The following is a 15,064-nucleotide window of genomic DNA, read 5'->3' as shown; positions in this document are numbered from 1 at the left end:
CCAGTCTGTTCAATTCCAGCAATGCTTCCTGCAGACCTAATATGTGTTGGTTGCCGTGAAGGCTACGGAAGTAGATAAGGCGTGCTTTCTGCACCAAGGGGTCTCTACCATCCCCAGTGACTCGACTCTGAGACAATGTAGGAAACGCAGTAACAGGGGAGGCTGGAAGAGTTCACTCTGCATGTGCCCACCCTGGAAAGATGAGCCAGGCATCCTTGCGGCCTCACGGAGGGAACCGTGTAATCTGCCTGGGAGGACGGGCCCGTCGACCTTATGGGACATGGGACCCTTGGCATCTCAGGGATGGGCCGGCCCAAGCCCCCACTTGCCCGTGTGGGATAATGATGGCAGGTGGACTCACAGGGTGGGAGGTGAATTAGGGGCTGAAGAGCCTTGTCTAGGCCTGTGGGACCAAAAAGGCACTAGGGGACAGGTTTATTGTGACACGGGGTCTCTTCCACATGCTTATTAAAGGAGACAAGTTTCAGCTTTGCTTCTCGGTCTGCCTAGTGGGAGATTCCCACGCTCATAAATGGCATTAATAACTTTCTCCTGCCTTTCATGTTGTTGGGAGGCCTGTCATCCGCCCCATAAAAGGCAGGGGCACTTACAGGTCTCCAGCTTGAGACCTGCACGCTTCGGGGCTCTCCACCTTGCCTGCGCTGCCCTGCACGGCCAAGACATGGCGAGCCGTTCCTACCGCTTCGGCTCCGGCGTCGGGGTCAGGAACTTCAGCTCCTGCTCTGCGGTCCTGCCCAAGCCCTCAGCCCGCAGCTGCGCCGGTGCCCTGAGCTCCCGCGGGGGCACTCCTGGGGGGCCTGGCTACAGGCGCCTTGGGGGCTTCGGCAGCCAGAGCCTGTATGCCGTGGGGTCCCCACGCACGGCGGTGAGTTGTGGATGGCCCCTGCGCAGTGGCCGCAGCTTCGGCTACCGGGTAGGGGGCCTCTGCGGGCCCAGCCCGCCCTGCATCACCAGTGTGTCGGTCAACGAGAGCCTCCTCACGCCCCTCAACCTGGAGATCGACCCCAATGCGCAGTGCGTGAAGCACAAGGAGAAGGAGCAGATCAAGTGCCTGAACAATAAGTTTGCTGCCTTCATCGACAAGGTGGGTATGCGGGCTGCTCCCTGGGGCTGTGGCACAGGAACGGGCAAGGGACTTGGAAACCAGTGACGAGCTGGGTTCACGTTCTGAGTCCCAGGCCTACTACTCATCAGCACGTGGCCTTGAGAACATGACTGAATTGGGCTCTTGGTTTTCAGGTGTTACCAGCAGAATCAAATGCAATCAGTAATGGGTGTGAAGCCACCAGACAGAACAGGGCGTTGATTGCTGCTTCTTCCCTGCCCAGCAAGAGCTGAGAGCGTGTCCATGGCCCCATCTTCTGGATCTCAGCCACCACACAGTGGCAGGGGCAGGGGAATGGGCATGTCTGCTAGGCTGGTGTCTGACCCCACTCTTAGAGGAGATGCCACCATCCCCAGGGTGGAGAGGGGAACCAGGATGAGGAGGGGCCAGAAGCTCCTCTCCTGCTCCTTCCGCTGGGGACAGACTGTGAGTTCCCAGGACTTCCGCTGGGGGCGCCCTCCCCACCCAATACTGACACAGATTAAAGACAGTGACTCAAGAAACTCCAGGGGAAGGCCCAAGAGGGGCTGTTGAATTGTACTTTGCTGATGTTGCAGTCTCTGAGCCCATCTTCTGGTTGGATGCAGAGCTCTGGTTTTCTCTGACTCAGTGGTGCCCCCTGAGAGCCTCTCTGAGGGAGGACAGCCTCTGAAGTCCAGGGGAGGAAAGGCTCATCTCCAGGGCAGAATGGTGTGCATATCTACACCCAGGGACTTTGGATGCACACAGGGTGACGGTGCGTGGGAGCTTTGCTCTCAGACAAATGCCACCATCAGGAATAGGCATCTCTGCAAGCGACGGTGCCATACATCTATTCTTTTTTTTTTTGTTTTTGTGCTTAGTAAATAATTTATTTTAAAAAATAAGATAAAATGTTTTAACTTCCCATAGAGTTTTAAAAGTCAAAGTGAGTTTCAAGATTCCTCAGGGTGAAGGACATACACTTTTAGGTGATTACTCTATCCTCATCTGCCTAATAAATGCTACCTCACTTGGTAACAACCTTATTTGGTTGTTGTGAGAATTACATACATCTATTCTTAACATGCTGCTGGCTCTTCCCTGCCATCAGCACATCGTGCAAGCTGTTAATTTCACAAGGACATGCACCAAGTTGGGGTGGGAGGTGTTTGAAATCCAGCCCATGCTCTGTTCACCCGGCTGTGCGCCCCAGCAGGAGCCTGCGTCTGCCTGGAGTGGTCCCTTTGTCTAATTTGCTCGAAAGCACAGTGAGGGCCCTGAGCGTGCAAGGACCTTTGCACGCAGCCTTCTGGGCAGCACCCAGCTATGCAGTCTCTGTTGTGAGCAGTCAGTTCCGGTCTGAGGAGAGAGACTCAGACTGCCGCCCCAGGCTGGCTTTCTCTCCCCTGGGGTGGCCGGGAGCACCCCCACCTCCTCGGAATCACACTCTGGGTGTGCAAAGTGTATTGCCCAGATGGGTTTAAGCCGGCATAGTGGGCAAGCCCGAGAGTGGGCCTGCATGGGGCCACCCAGGGCAGATGCCTTTGGTTAATTAGGGTTTGGTTTCTTTTCCCACAATGGTGGGCAATTGAGGGCTGCTTTCTACCAGGCTTGTGCTCCCAGAAGGTTAGGGCTTGGGAGGAGATCACCTAGTGCAGGGCTGACAAGGGCATGGGGCCTGGCAGGACCCGAATGAAGCCAAGCTGAGACGCATGCCTGCTGGAGGGGCAGCTGCTGTGATTCACCACCAGACCCAGGCCCGGCATTGCCTGAGCCTCTGGTTTGTCAAGGTCACGGAGATCCAGATTCTTGCCTGAAATTACTCAATTACTAAATGTTGGCAATGAATTTGATTTCTGTAAAACAGTTTGCTGGCCAAATAAAACCTGCCCACTGGGTAGAAAGAGCCTGGGGCCTGCCCATGTACACTTGCTGAGGTTCTGCCGCTGCGTCAGTTTATCGTGAGGCTCAGAGAGAAGGAGGCACTGGGGCCTGGTTAGTGGCAGGGTCAGGCAGTGGGAGGTCTCCTAACTCCCGGTTCAGGGCCCCCGAGCTGGGCTCTCACGCCCCAGGATCAGAGGGAGGGAGAGTATGGTGGGTGCATTTTTAAATCACTGCCATAAAAATGCCCAAAGCTGAGTGGCTTAAAACAACACAAATTTATTATCTCATGAGGCCAACATCAAGGTGTCCGCCCTAGGGGAGGCCTGTTTTCAGGGACATGCAGGCTTTTGGCAGAATTGAGTTCCGTGGGATTGTAGGACTGAGGTCCCTCTTCCCTTGCTGGCTTGCTGCCGGAGCTTGTTCTCAGTTTCTAGAGGCCACTGGCATTCCTAGACTCAGGCCCTTTCTCCCTCCACCTCCAAAGCCAGTGATCGTGGTAGAGACCATGTCAGGTTCTGAGTCTCTCCTCCACCTCCTCCTTCTGTGCCCCTCTCCACTCTTCTGCCTTCCTCATCCACTTTAAAGGGCCCATTTGATCCCTTGGGGCCATCTGGATAATTCCAGATCTCCTGGTCTTCAGCACCATGAGCTAAATTCCACCTGCAGGGTCCCTTTTGCCATGTAACATAACCTATTCCCAGGTTCCAAGGATTAGGATGTGACCATCTTTGGGGGGCCACTTTTGCACCCCCCCATGGCCTGGGGTGTTTTTGTAGGATAGATGTTATTTCATTCTTGCAGAATAAACACATCACAAATAGTGTGCTCTACGGGGAGGTGGGGATAGGGTGAGGGAACACGACTGGGGGAACATTTGTGACCTGCACTTTCAGGCTTTGCCAAATGATTTGGCCTTTGGGGAGAGGTCAAGCTGCTGCAGGCCAGGGGCCCTCCCCAAGGGCAGAGAAGGCTCTGGGATCCTGTGCACCTCTCTGGGCTCCTCCTGAGTCTTTTTCCTCCCCCCTGGGTGGCAGGTGCGCTTCCTGGAGCAGCAGAACAAGCTGCTGGAGACCAAGTGGCAGTTCTACCAGAACCGCAAGTGCTGTGAGAGCAACCTGGAGCCCCTATTCCAAGGCTACCTTGAGACGCTGAGGCGGGAGGCCAAGTGCGTGGAGGCCGACAGTGGGAGGCTGGCCTCGGAGCTCAACCACATGCAGGAAGTGATGGAGGGCTACAAGAAGAAGTGAGTGTGGCCTGGCCAGGGGGTAGTTATGGGTGTGGGGCAGGTCTTGGCTGGGTCCATCCAACTCTCCAGGAGGCAGAGATCACTGAAGGTCAGGGTCATTCCAGGCTACTGCTCAGATGGTTCTGTTTTCTCAGCCTGCTCCATCTGGTCTCGGCTCCCAGTTCTTGTGCGCCATATCCTGGGGAGATCGAGAGAGAGGAATGATGAAACAGGAGGGTAGACATCACTGGGCTGGAGGGAAGAACTTGGGAGCAGTCAGCGCTAGGATGGGCGGAAAGGAAAGGTCCCTGGGGAGATATCTCGAAGATGATCCGGCTGATGCCATTCAAGGTATCTGATGAGTTCGGGTAATTCTTTTATTTACTCTGTAGATAAATCGCCAGGCTCTTGTTCTGCAAGGCTCTGCAATTCAAAGGCCCATGTAAATCTTTGATTTTAACCTGACTTGTTTGGTTTGGCCATTACCTAGTTTAAACTCACCAGGTCACTGCTAATTTGCTCCTCTTTACCTGGTAGATATGGACAGAGAGAAGGGCGATTCTGACATAACCAGTCCTGGTAATACTAACTGGAAGTAACTGGAGTTCTGATCTTGGAAGATCAGGTTTTCCCATCCAGATGGGCCCAGCGATGGGCTTACGCTTTCCTTGAGGTGATGCAAATGCCGACACAATTCTGTTTGCAGGTGGCAAGGTCTGTCTCCCAGTGTAGGAGGTGTGAGGGCCAGTAATTACACAGCTCAGGGTTTATAGCAGCCCAAATTACTCTGTCATTAAAAAGTTGTGGAAAGTGTGCTGTGAGAACTCTGGTTCTCCCGCCGGATGGGCAGGGCCGCTGCAGGAATGACCTCATGCGTGGGAGTAAGAGAATGTGCAGGGTTGTTGAGGAAGGGGGTGGAAATGTTCCCCAGCAGTCTGGGCACAGTGGGGTGCTTCCAGGATGTCAAGTCCTTGGATGTTGGGGGAGGGGAAGAGAACGTCACGGGGATGGCTTCATGGAGCTTTATGTTTTGTACAATTTTCGGGTTGAAACCCCCCCCCCCCCCCGCCCCGCGGAGCGTCTGTCTTTCATTCATCCCACAAATATGCCCAGAGAAACTTCCTGCACACCAGGCAATTTAACCCAAGATGCAGAGAGATTCAATGACTTGCCTGAGTTTTGCAGCAACTTTAGTCCAAGCTTAGATCAGAAACCAGGGATTTGAGCTCCATGACCAGTGTCCTTTTGGTGGGTTCTTTGGGACTGAAAAATAGAAGTCCAAAGAGGCCAAGCCTCTTCTCCCAAGGCACGCAGCAAGTGAAGGATAGAACCAAGGAGTGTTGAAAACCTAGGGCTCTCTGGCTGGTCCAAAGCCCTCCTTCTCAAGGGCCTCTCCACCTGTGTGTCTCTCCTCAGGTATGAAGAGGAGGTGGCCCTCAGGACCACAGCTGAGAATGAGTTTGTGGTGCTGAAGAAGGTGAGTGACTCTTCCCACATGGGAGGAATGAAATCTTGGATGCTGGGGGCCTCTGAGACTCGCCAAGATGTGTCAGTCTAGTCGTGGTGGCCAGGCACTCGAGTCCACTGACAGATGGGGGCCAGTTGGTCAGCAATGTCCCTATGAGAGTGACATTGATTTACAAGTGGCCACGGGAGTTAAGCAGGGAGTCTACAGTGAGCCAGACAGCAGCACCATGAGGTCTCACGCCTGAGAGTCAGCTACTTGGGTGGTGCCTGACCTGTGTGCCAAGGACGACCTGCTGGGGCGTGCGCACATGGCTCTGTGGCCACCACATGGTCACGCTCCATGGGCCAGTCTGGCTCAGGGGTAGGAGTCTGCCATTTCAGGCTGTGATTTTAGGCCACCCACTTCAGAAAGATCTCCAATTCTGGAGGAATCAGAAAAAAGTCTGTAAGGGGTCAGACTTCTCTTCACTCCCTATTCCTAGGTGGTCCCACGGATGTTTCTGTGATAGAGAAGAGTGGGCCAGAACATGGCCTTGGGGCCCCCTATAGAGTGCAGAGGTCCAGGGGCACTGAGTGACCCTGTTATCCTTTCCTCGTGTGTGTTCACCAGGACATAGACTGTGCCTACCTGCGCAAGGCTGACTTGGAGGCGAATGTGGAGGCGCTGAGGGAGGAGATGGGTTTCCTGCAGGCCCTCTATGAGGAGGTGAGTTTCTTCCCATCTCCAGAAGAGCAAGTGAGGGAGGAGAGGGTGGAGGCTTTTTGGGTTGTGGCTTGTCTTGGGCCCTTGGCTCTAGAGAGGGTTGTCCATCCCTAACTCTTCTAGGGCCTAAACACCTCTCCTTCTGTGACCAGAGGAGATTTTCTCTTGCTCAGGCCTCCTTGCAAAATGGAAATGGGTGATGTCCTTCCTTTAAAATGATTTGAAAGACTAGGATTCATTGCCTGTCTACACAGGACAACATGAAGTGGAGATTTGAGAATATAGGTATGGATATATAGAGATAATAATATCTTATTAATTCCGGTAGTGTGAAAACTTAATTAGAAAAGCCAGGAATCTGAATCTGTCCATTATCTGGTTGATTACATTTATACAGATAGCTAGAGCTGATCTGGATTGTTGGGGCCCCAGGTGGAGTGATCCCCTTTGTCTCTATCCCTAGAAATCTGCCTCTGTTGATCCAGGCTTTAATGGAATTCCACCTTACTCACTGCCTTGAGGCCATGGTCCAAATTCCAGCCCTTTTCTCTTAAAATTCCCCTCTGAAATTTTGCAGTTTATTTCCTGAAGCTACAGGTGGGGACTGTTCTTTACCTATAGCGATGGGAATCAGAGAGGGATTTGGAGCTGAGGGCACTGGTTGCTGTCTCCTACAGGAAATCTACCTTCTTCAGTCACAAATCTCGGACACCTCGGTGGTGGTCAAGATGGACAATAGCCGGGAACTCAACATGGACTTGGTTGTGGCCGAGATCAAGGCTCAGTATGACGATGTTGCCAGCCGCAGCCGGGCCGAGGCTGAGTCCTGGTACCAAACCAAGGTGAACTGGAGGGCCGGGCTGCCCATTGGGCAGGGAGGATAGCCGGAACCCGGAGCTTCCCTGGGACAGGTGCCCATGCACTGAGAGGGGCTACAGCATAGGCCCAAGCAGAGCAGGTGTAGGAAGTGGGACCGTGGCCAAAGAACAGTGGGCTGGCTCTCCACAGTGACAACCCAGCACCCCCTCCAACAATGTCACAACCACTGGCTGTTTCTCAATGTTGGTCCCCCAACCCACAGTGCGAGGAGATGAAAGCCACAGTGAGCCAGCAGGGTGAGAACCTCCGCAGAACCAAGGATGAGCTCAACGAGCTGAACCGCCTGATCCAGAGGCTGACAGCGGAAATGGAGAATGCCAAGCAGCAGGTCAGGGGGCGCTGAGACCTCACCCGGCGTACCTGCTGCTTCTGATCTGCTCTCTGCTCTCCTCCTACCTGGACGGGCAGCTGCTATCTTTGGAGAGGCTTAGATTTTAACCACCTGCACCTGAAGTTTGCACAAAACATTTTAGGGGGAGGATAGGTCTGTCTACCTTCTCTGAATTCTGCTGTTATTTCCCTTCCTATCCCTTCACTGCTTCTCTCCTTCTAACATACCTTAGATAACGTGGTCTAGGGCAGGTTATGTCCTGCTGTCTCTCTCCCCGCCTCTCTGGTTGGACTTGAGGTGCACAGACCTGAACTGAGCCCATGCCACTCTATTCAAAGTGCACACGACCACCGTCTGCGCATCTCTGCAATTCAGCATGTTCTTTCCTTCATCTTTATTCCGTTCTCCTCCATCCCCAGACTCATTCTCATGCAGCTAATGTACGTCCCTCTTCCATACATATATTTACATACACACATACATACATATGTATCCTTTAAAATAAATTTATATAAACTTCTTAGTGTTTTAAATTTACATAATGACATTACGCCATAAGTCTCATCTGATTCTTCCCATAGCCAGTTCAAAGTCTTTGAAATCCATGCATGTTGCTCTAAATGATCTGTTTCATCTTTTCTGTGCTATCGAATGCATTAATATTCATAAACCAGAGTTTCCTGTCCATTCCCCTATGGATGGCCACTCCGTTTGCCTCCAAGTCTTTGCTACTACAACCAGTTGTATCATGAACATTTTTTATATACTTTTACACATGTATACATGTTTCCATGTACATCTACATGAGAGATGTCTTGAAGGTATAAAGCAAGAAATGGAAATGTTGAGTTGTAGGATATTCACTGAATTACTTCCCGTAAGAACCCTCAGAACTCTGTGCCAGCACACAGTCCTAGCATAGGCAGGTGGGGGCTTCTGCTTAAACTCACTATTATCAGACTCCGATACTTGTGGCTTTAGTAGGTGTGAACTAGAACAAGCTGTTTTTAAAATTTTCATTTCTCTGGTTAACTAGTGATGTCGAATGCCTCCTCATAGGCATACTTACTCATTTGCATTTCCCATTCTAAGCACTGCCTATTCCTATCTGCCCATTTTTGTATTGTGATTCCTGTCTTTTTTCTTGACTATTTGCAGCAGTTCTTTGTCCATTCTGTCTAGATCGTAATCCTTTGTCAGTTCTGCATGTTGTAGTTCATCTCCTCTCAGGCTGTCACTGGTCTGTTTGCTTTCCTGAACAGAAATCTTTAACCTGGATGTGGCCACACCCATCAGCTCTTCCCTTAATGGTTTATACTTACGAAGGTTTGAGGTCATAGAGGTATCCTTTTGCATTCTTGTCTTCGACTAGTTTTATAGTTTTACCTCTCACATTTAGGTCTTTAACCTGTCTAAACTTTATTTTTTGTATATACAAAGAGTAAGGTTTAAGCTAATTTGTTTCTACAGATAGTAAGAAAATATATCATGTAATCCATTCCTTACCCACTGGTTTGTGATACGACCTCTGTCCTAATCCTGAGTTCTCACATACCTGTGGCTCAATTTCTATCCTCTCCCTTCTGTGTCGTGGTTCTCAAACACTGTGTAAGATGTATCACAATTAATTTATTGCTATTCATAGCTGAGGTGATAAAATATGGGAATGGTCCTGGAAGTGAAATTAGAGAAGATTGGAAGTTATCCTCGCTTGCATGCTAATACGCTTTTAAAAATATTTATTTCATTGTGGTAAGAACTGTTAATATGAGATCTACCCTCATAATGCATTTTTTAAGGGTACAATACATGATTGTTGACAGTGTGGTACAGTGGGTCTCTAGAGCTTATTCATCTTACTTAACTGAGACTTTATGACCATTGATTAGTAACTCCGTATTTTCCCTCCTTCCACCCCTGGCAGCCACTGTCCCACTGTTTAATTCTATAAATTTGACTCTTTTATTTTAATTTAAAATTTTTTAAAATTTGACTATTTTAGGTATTTCATATAAGTGGACTCAGGTAGTTTGTCTTTCTGTATCTGGCTTATTACACTTAGCATAATGTATTCAAGATTCATCCATGTTGTGGTATATTGCAGAATTTCCTTTTTTTTTTTTTAAAGTCTGAATAGCATTCCATTGTATGTTTATACCACGTTTTCTTTATCTGTTCATCTGTAGATAGACACTTAGGTTGTTTCCATGTCTTGGCCGTGGTGAATAGTGCTACAATGAACATGGGAGTGTTAATATCTCTTTGAGATCCTGATTTTAATTTTTTTGGGTAAATACTCAGAAGTGGGATTGCCAGATCATAGGGTAGTTCTATTTTTAATTTTTTGAGGACCCTCCACACTGTTTTCCATAGCAGCTGCACCATTTTGTATTCCCACCAACAGTTTGCAAGCGGTTCAATTTTCTACATCCTCGCTAACACTTAGCTTGTTTTTTTTGATAATAGCCAACCAGGCAGGTGTCAGGTGATTCTCATTGTGGTGTTGATTTTCATTTCCTTGGAGATGAGTGATGCTGAGTATCTTCGCAGGTACCTGTGGGCCATTTATATGTCTTCTTCGGAGAAATGTCTCTTTAAGTTCTTAGCCCATTTTGAAAATCAGATTATTAAGGGTTTTGGTTTTGCTATTGAGTTGTAGGAGTTCCTTCTGCTTTAAGTGGGGCAGAAGGGAGGAGCTACAGTTAGTATGTTGGGTGTTTACGTGGGGAATCTTCCAGTATGCTGATCTCAGTGGGTCAGAGAATGCAACCCCTTACAGTGGCCTATGAAAACCTGGGCTTGGCACTAATTACTGGTAGCTTAGGGCAAGTCACAGCTTCTCTGAGTCTCATTTTCTTCATCTGCATAATGGGAATAACCATGCCTGTTCTCACAAGCTCACAGAGTAACCGGAGGCGGATAAGGTAGCATCTGTGAAAGTGCCTTGTAAACTAACAACACTAAACAAACGTAAGATAATATCACTACTTATTACCAGCTCTGTCCCAGTGCTAACATTCCCTCCCTCTAACGGCTCACCAGGGACTTGGGATTTACAATAAAGTGGTACAAAAATGGAGGAAGAAAGCTCCAAAGGGCCATTATATCCCTGCTTAGTTTATTTGCAAGTTGACCATTTTGAATGGGGTTGACCGAGGCCATGGGGGACCCACCAGCGTTCCCACAGCCTACACCCCCCTCAAACTCCTTTCTTCCTCTCCTCCCTGACAGCGCTACAAGCTGGAGAGTGCCGTGGCAGAGGCGGAACAGCAGGGCGAGGCGGCCCTCAGTGATGCCAAGTGCAAGCTGGCGGGGCTGGAGGAGGCCCTGCAGAAGGCCAAGCAGGACATGGCCTGCCTGCTCAAGGAGTACCAGGAGGTGATGAACTCCAAGCTGGGCCTGGACGTGGAGATCGCCACTTACCGCAAGCTGCTGGAGGGCGAGGAGAGCCGGTGAGGACGGGGCTCAGGGTCACTTCACATCCCCACTCAGGGCTTGAAGACTGCCTCGCTCAACTATAATCCTCCAGGCAGAGAGCATTCAAACCAGGAAAGACTCCAGAAAGACTCTAGAAATCATGGAGTCCAACCATTTCCCCATTTTCAGACAGGGAAACTGAGGCCTAGAGAGGGGAAGGAACTTGTTCAAGGTCACAGCTAGGTAGTGGCTATGCTTACATTACACCAATCTCCTGGTTAGGGTTCCAGTGATCTTTGCCCTCCTACACTGCCCCTCTGGCGGCACCTCAAGCTTGTTCCAAGACAACTGCTTTACCCTGTTGGCTGAAAGGATGTTTCTGCAATCACATCTCAATGGGTTGCAAAAGCTGGAATCATTCAGAAGATTCGTTAAAGGCCATTTGATTTGGAGTGCACAGACAAGGAGCCCCGTAGTTCCATGTTCAGGACCAGCAAATGGAGATGAGCAGCTCAGCGTCCTTGCTTAGCAGGGAAAGACAGGGCTGGACATAAATCCATCCTCCAGGTGACCAGGGTTAGTGTCCCAGGGAGGCTGTTGGGGGCTTCTCAGAGGAGGAGGTAGAAGAGCTGAGGGTGTGGGAAAGGGACAGGAGACATCAGGCTGTGCTGACAGTTTGAGCCAAGAATCGGGGCAGTGAAGTCAGCAAGGGAAGGAGCAATGTGGATTTACACTTAGGGTAGTGGCAGGGCCCCTAGCCTAGAGGTGGCCGCATCATTACTGCCTCCTAGCTGGGTTCCGTCACGGAAGAGCAGGCTAGACTGGGGGGAGTAGAATATAAAGGTTAAGATCACAGGCTGGGAGCCAAACAACCTGGGCTCAAATCCCAGCTCTACCACTTCCAACTCTGAAACCTTATGCCTCAGCCTCCTAATCTGTAAAACAGGTAATCATAAAACCCACCACTTTAGGCTATTGCAAGGATTAAGTGAGTTAATGTGCATAGTAAGCACAAGTAGGAGCAGGTTACACTCAGAGTAAGAATCTGTCTATCCAGGGTGGCCAGGCAGGGCTGTACTGTGGAGAGGCTCCTTATTAACCAGGTTAGCTTTAGAAATCTGACATTTGTGGCACCCAAGGCAGCCGGCCATGCTGCTGGATTTGTGCTGTGCTTGACCAAAGCAGGTAAACTTTTCTGTCCATGTCCTCAGGCCACCAGAGTCTACCTCCTGCTTTGTACACTTAGCCTCAACCCGCTCATCTACATTCAGTGAGGCACTGGGCATTTGCGCCGTGAAACTTACTTTCATTGTAATCATCATCATCATTAGCGTATTAATAACTCCACCATATGATGAATGAGGCACTGTCTCCAACACATGAGATTTTATTTTATTTTTTAAAGATTTAATTTATTTATTTGACAGAGACACAGCGAGAGAGGGAACACAAGCAGGGGGAGTGGGAGAGGGAGAAGCAGGTTTCCCACGGAGCAGGGAGCCCGATGCGGGGCTCGATCCCAGGACCCCGGGATCATGACCTGAGCAGAAGGCAGACGTTTAACGACTGAGCCATCCAGGCACCCCAACACATGAGATTTTAAAAGATGGTTTAGTGTATGGCATCTTGCATATTGTGGCCATTGACCTAACAGATCTTCCCTTCTTGGCACTTAATAAGTTCAATTGGACTGCGCAAGTAATTCTCATTGCAGAAAATAAGAAAATAAAAGCAGCCATCATCACTCAACTTGGAGACAGCTGCTGCTAGCATTGTGACTCCACAGGCAGGATGATGGCTAGAATCTTCTGGAAGGGCACAGTTCCAAGGCTGTGGTAGAGTCAGATTCACGTGGCAGGAAAGTGAGCCCAAAGCATAGATCCTCACGGAAAAGCTGTAGTGCGTAGAGGTGCTCTGCATCGGGCAGAAGGAATCAGACTAGAGCTTTCCTGGAGGGTCAGGTTTGAAGCTGGGGGTTAACAAAGAGGGAGACATAGAACTGAAAGTTCAGGTGGGTGTGAGGGAGGAGGGGGCCCACTGCAGCGATATAAATATCCCACCATCAACAAAATGTTTCTAATGTTAATAGCAAACACAGTGCATCTACTGTGTGCCGGGCTCTATTTGTAGGCACGTGGCAATGTAGAGCTTACCACATTCCTGGAAGGTGGGTATGATCATCCCCGTTTCAGAAATGAGGAGACTGAGGCACGGAAAGCCTAGGTGACTTGTCCAAGGTCACCCAGCTAATAAGTGGCTCAGCCAGATTTGTGCCTAGGAGGCTTGGCTCCAGAGTCCAGACTCTTAACCACCATACCCTCCTGCCTCCCTCTGCATTATCAAGTCAGGTGGATATCTGGGGTAGCATGTAAACTCATGGGATAAAAATGGATCGATTAGAATGAGAGGCAAGCATTTTCCTACCTAGAGGTGCCCAGTTAGGCAGTGGCTGATCCCATCCTCTATTGAGCTGTGCTGGAATTTCCAGCCAGGGGACAAGGAGGATAACCCCCACGGTAACCCATGTCCACCTTTCAGTACACCAATCTTCCCTGGCCGAGAAGCAAACAAGGCACAAAGTGGCCCTTTGGGTCCTGCAATCTAACATTCCCCTGTCCTTTTGGGATCCCTGGGAGCAGGGGCAGCACTGATGCTCTCTGCAGTGGGTAGGCAGCATGCCGCCAGCCCCTCAGCTCTGCTCCCCTCACTCAGGATGGAGCAGAATAGGCCCGGTCGAGCAGGAGCAGAGGAACTCTGTTCTGAATGTTTGCTCTCTCTCTCTCCCCTGCAGCTTGTGTGAAGGCGTGTGCTCCGTCAATATCTGTAAGTTGGGTGTATATCATGGGCATCGTTCTTTTGAGTGTTAATACTGGGTTGCATCTAATGGGTGACTCTGTCTGTGGGGCACTGGGTGGGGGATAAAGGGGCTGAGGTCTCTGGGATCTGCACAAATGGATGGTCCAAAATATTTGGCCCCTACGCGGGTCCACCTGGAACATGTGTGAAACCTAAGCTAGTGATGGTGGCAAGTTCTGCCCCCCTAATTGGTTCTGCAAAAATAGCCCAAGTCTTTCAGTTACGCAAAGAATACTCCTCAAATGGCACAATGTTTTGATAAGAAACATGAGATGTTTATTCTGATCATTTGGACCACTGCAGGCAACTCTTAAATCTTTATCTTTAATAATCCAACATGTACGCAGTCCCTAGGCTAAGTGTCTATCCGTTCTTCTCATCCTTGCAGCAACCGTATTTCTAGATGATTCCTCCATTGTGACCATCAGTTTTTGCTCAAAGATTGTATAAACACATCTCAACATTAGTCTGGTTCAAGTAGAGTTAGGTATCCCGTTGGCTAAACACACTCCTTCCAGAAACAGTTGGCAATGGGTTTGGATTTGCCTGGAGTTGTAAAGATTCATGCTGCTGGTCGTGCCGAATGTGAAGAAAGCAAATCATTGGTTCCAAAAAATTCTGGGTCATGTCATGTCGGGGATGGAAGAGAATTCTGACTCAGTGTCTCCTTCCACAGGTGTGAGCCGTTCCCAGGGCGGCATGGTCTGTGGGGACTTCAGTGCCACTGTCCCCCGTGGCCCGGGGGGCGTGGCCACCAGCAGTGGCATCCTCTGCTCCCCCTCTGTAATGGGTACCTGCTCCAGTGTCAGATCGGTGCGGTTTGCGTAGAGGGTGTGGGTCTGTTGGGGGCAGGGGTGGGGAGCAGGAGGGAAAATCATTGCTCTCTGAGACCCTAGGGTCAGTGTAGGAATTTCCCCTGGCTGGGAACCCAGACTGACTCTCCAGTTTCCTTCTTACTGCAGTTAGGACTTACCCTTCGAGCGCATGACTGCCACCTCCATTGAGTCTCCCCTCCCTCCCTTTTTGATAGAAGCTGCTCAGCCACTTTCTTCCCCAACTACCTTCAGGTTAGCAGACATTTACTAAGTACCGACTGCGTGCCAGACCCTCTGGGAAGGGAGCCGGGTCGGGGAACGGCGATGGGGGGCACACCTCTGCTTTGCCCTCAGAGGAGCGGCGGGGTGTGTCACCTCAGCACTGAGGGGGTGGCGGGGC

The 15,064-nt window shown here is 50.2% G+C and overlaps 1 protein-coding gene across 1 annotated transcript; it reads left to right on the top strand.

Moving 5' to 3' along the window:
* Positions 1-682: 682 nt before the first annotated feature.
* On the top strand, positions 683-14,677 carry LOC116642317 (keratin, type II cuticular Hb5-like). Its single transcript, XM_032420620.1, has 9 exons — positions 683-1,105; positions 4,006-4,214; positions 5,613-5,673; positions 6,274-6,369; positions 7,044-7,208; positions 7,448-7,573; positions 10,808-11,028; positions 13,785-13,816; positions 14,526-14,677. The coding sequence occupies exons 1-9, from the start codon at positions 683-685 to the stop codon at positions 14,675-14,677; spliced, it is 1,485 nt and encodes a 494-aa protein (XP_032276511.1).
* Positions 14,678-15,064: the final 387 nt, after the last annotated feature.

Source organism: Phoca vitulina, unplaced genomic scaffold (assembly GCF_004348235.1).
Source record: "Phoca vitulina isolate PV1807 unplaced genomic scaffold, GSC_HSeal_1.0 scaffold23, whole genome shotgun sequence".
Taxonomy (NCBI): Eukaryota; Metazoa; Chordata; class Mammalia; order Carnivora; family Phocidae; genus Phoca; species Phoca vitulina.
Note: the sequence above shows the minus strand (reverse complement) of the source record. Positions and strands in the feature narration are given on the sequence as shown.

Bases quoted from the DNA above. Each gene is read 5' to 3' on its own strand.
- LOC116642317 (XM_032420620.1), top strand. From the start codon at position 683: ATGGCGAGCCGTTCCTACCGCTTCGGCTCCGGCGTCGGGGTCAGGAAC. The intron at 7,209-7,447 runs GTGAACTGGAGG...CCCAACCCACAG, and splicing joins AGTCCTGGTACCAAACCAAG to TGCGAGGAGATGAAAGCCAC. The intron at 13,817-14,525 runs GTAAGTTGGGTG...CTCCTTCCACAG, and splicing joins CGTGTGCTCCGTCAATATCT to GTGTGAGCCGTTCCCAGGGC.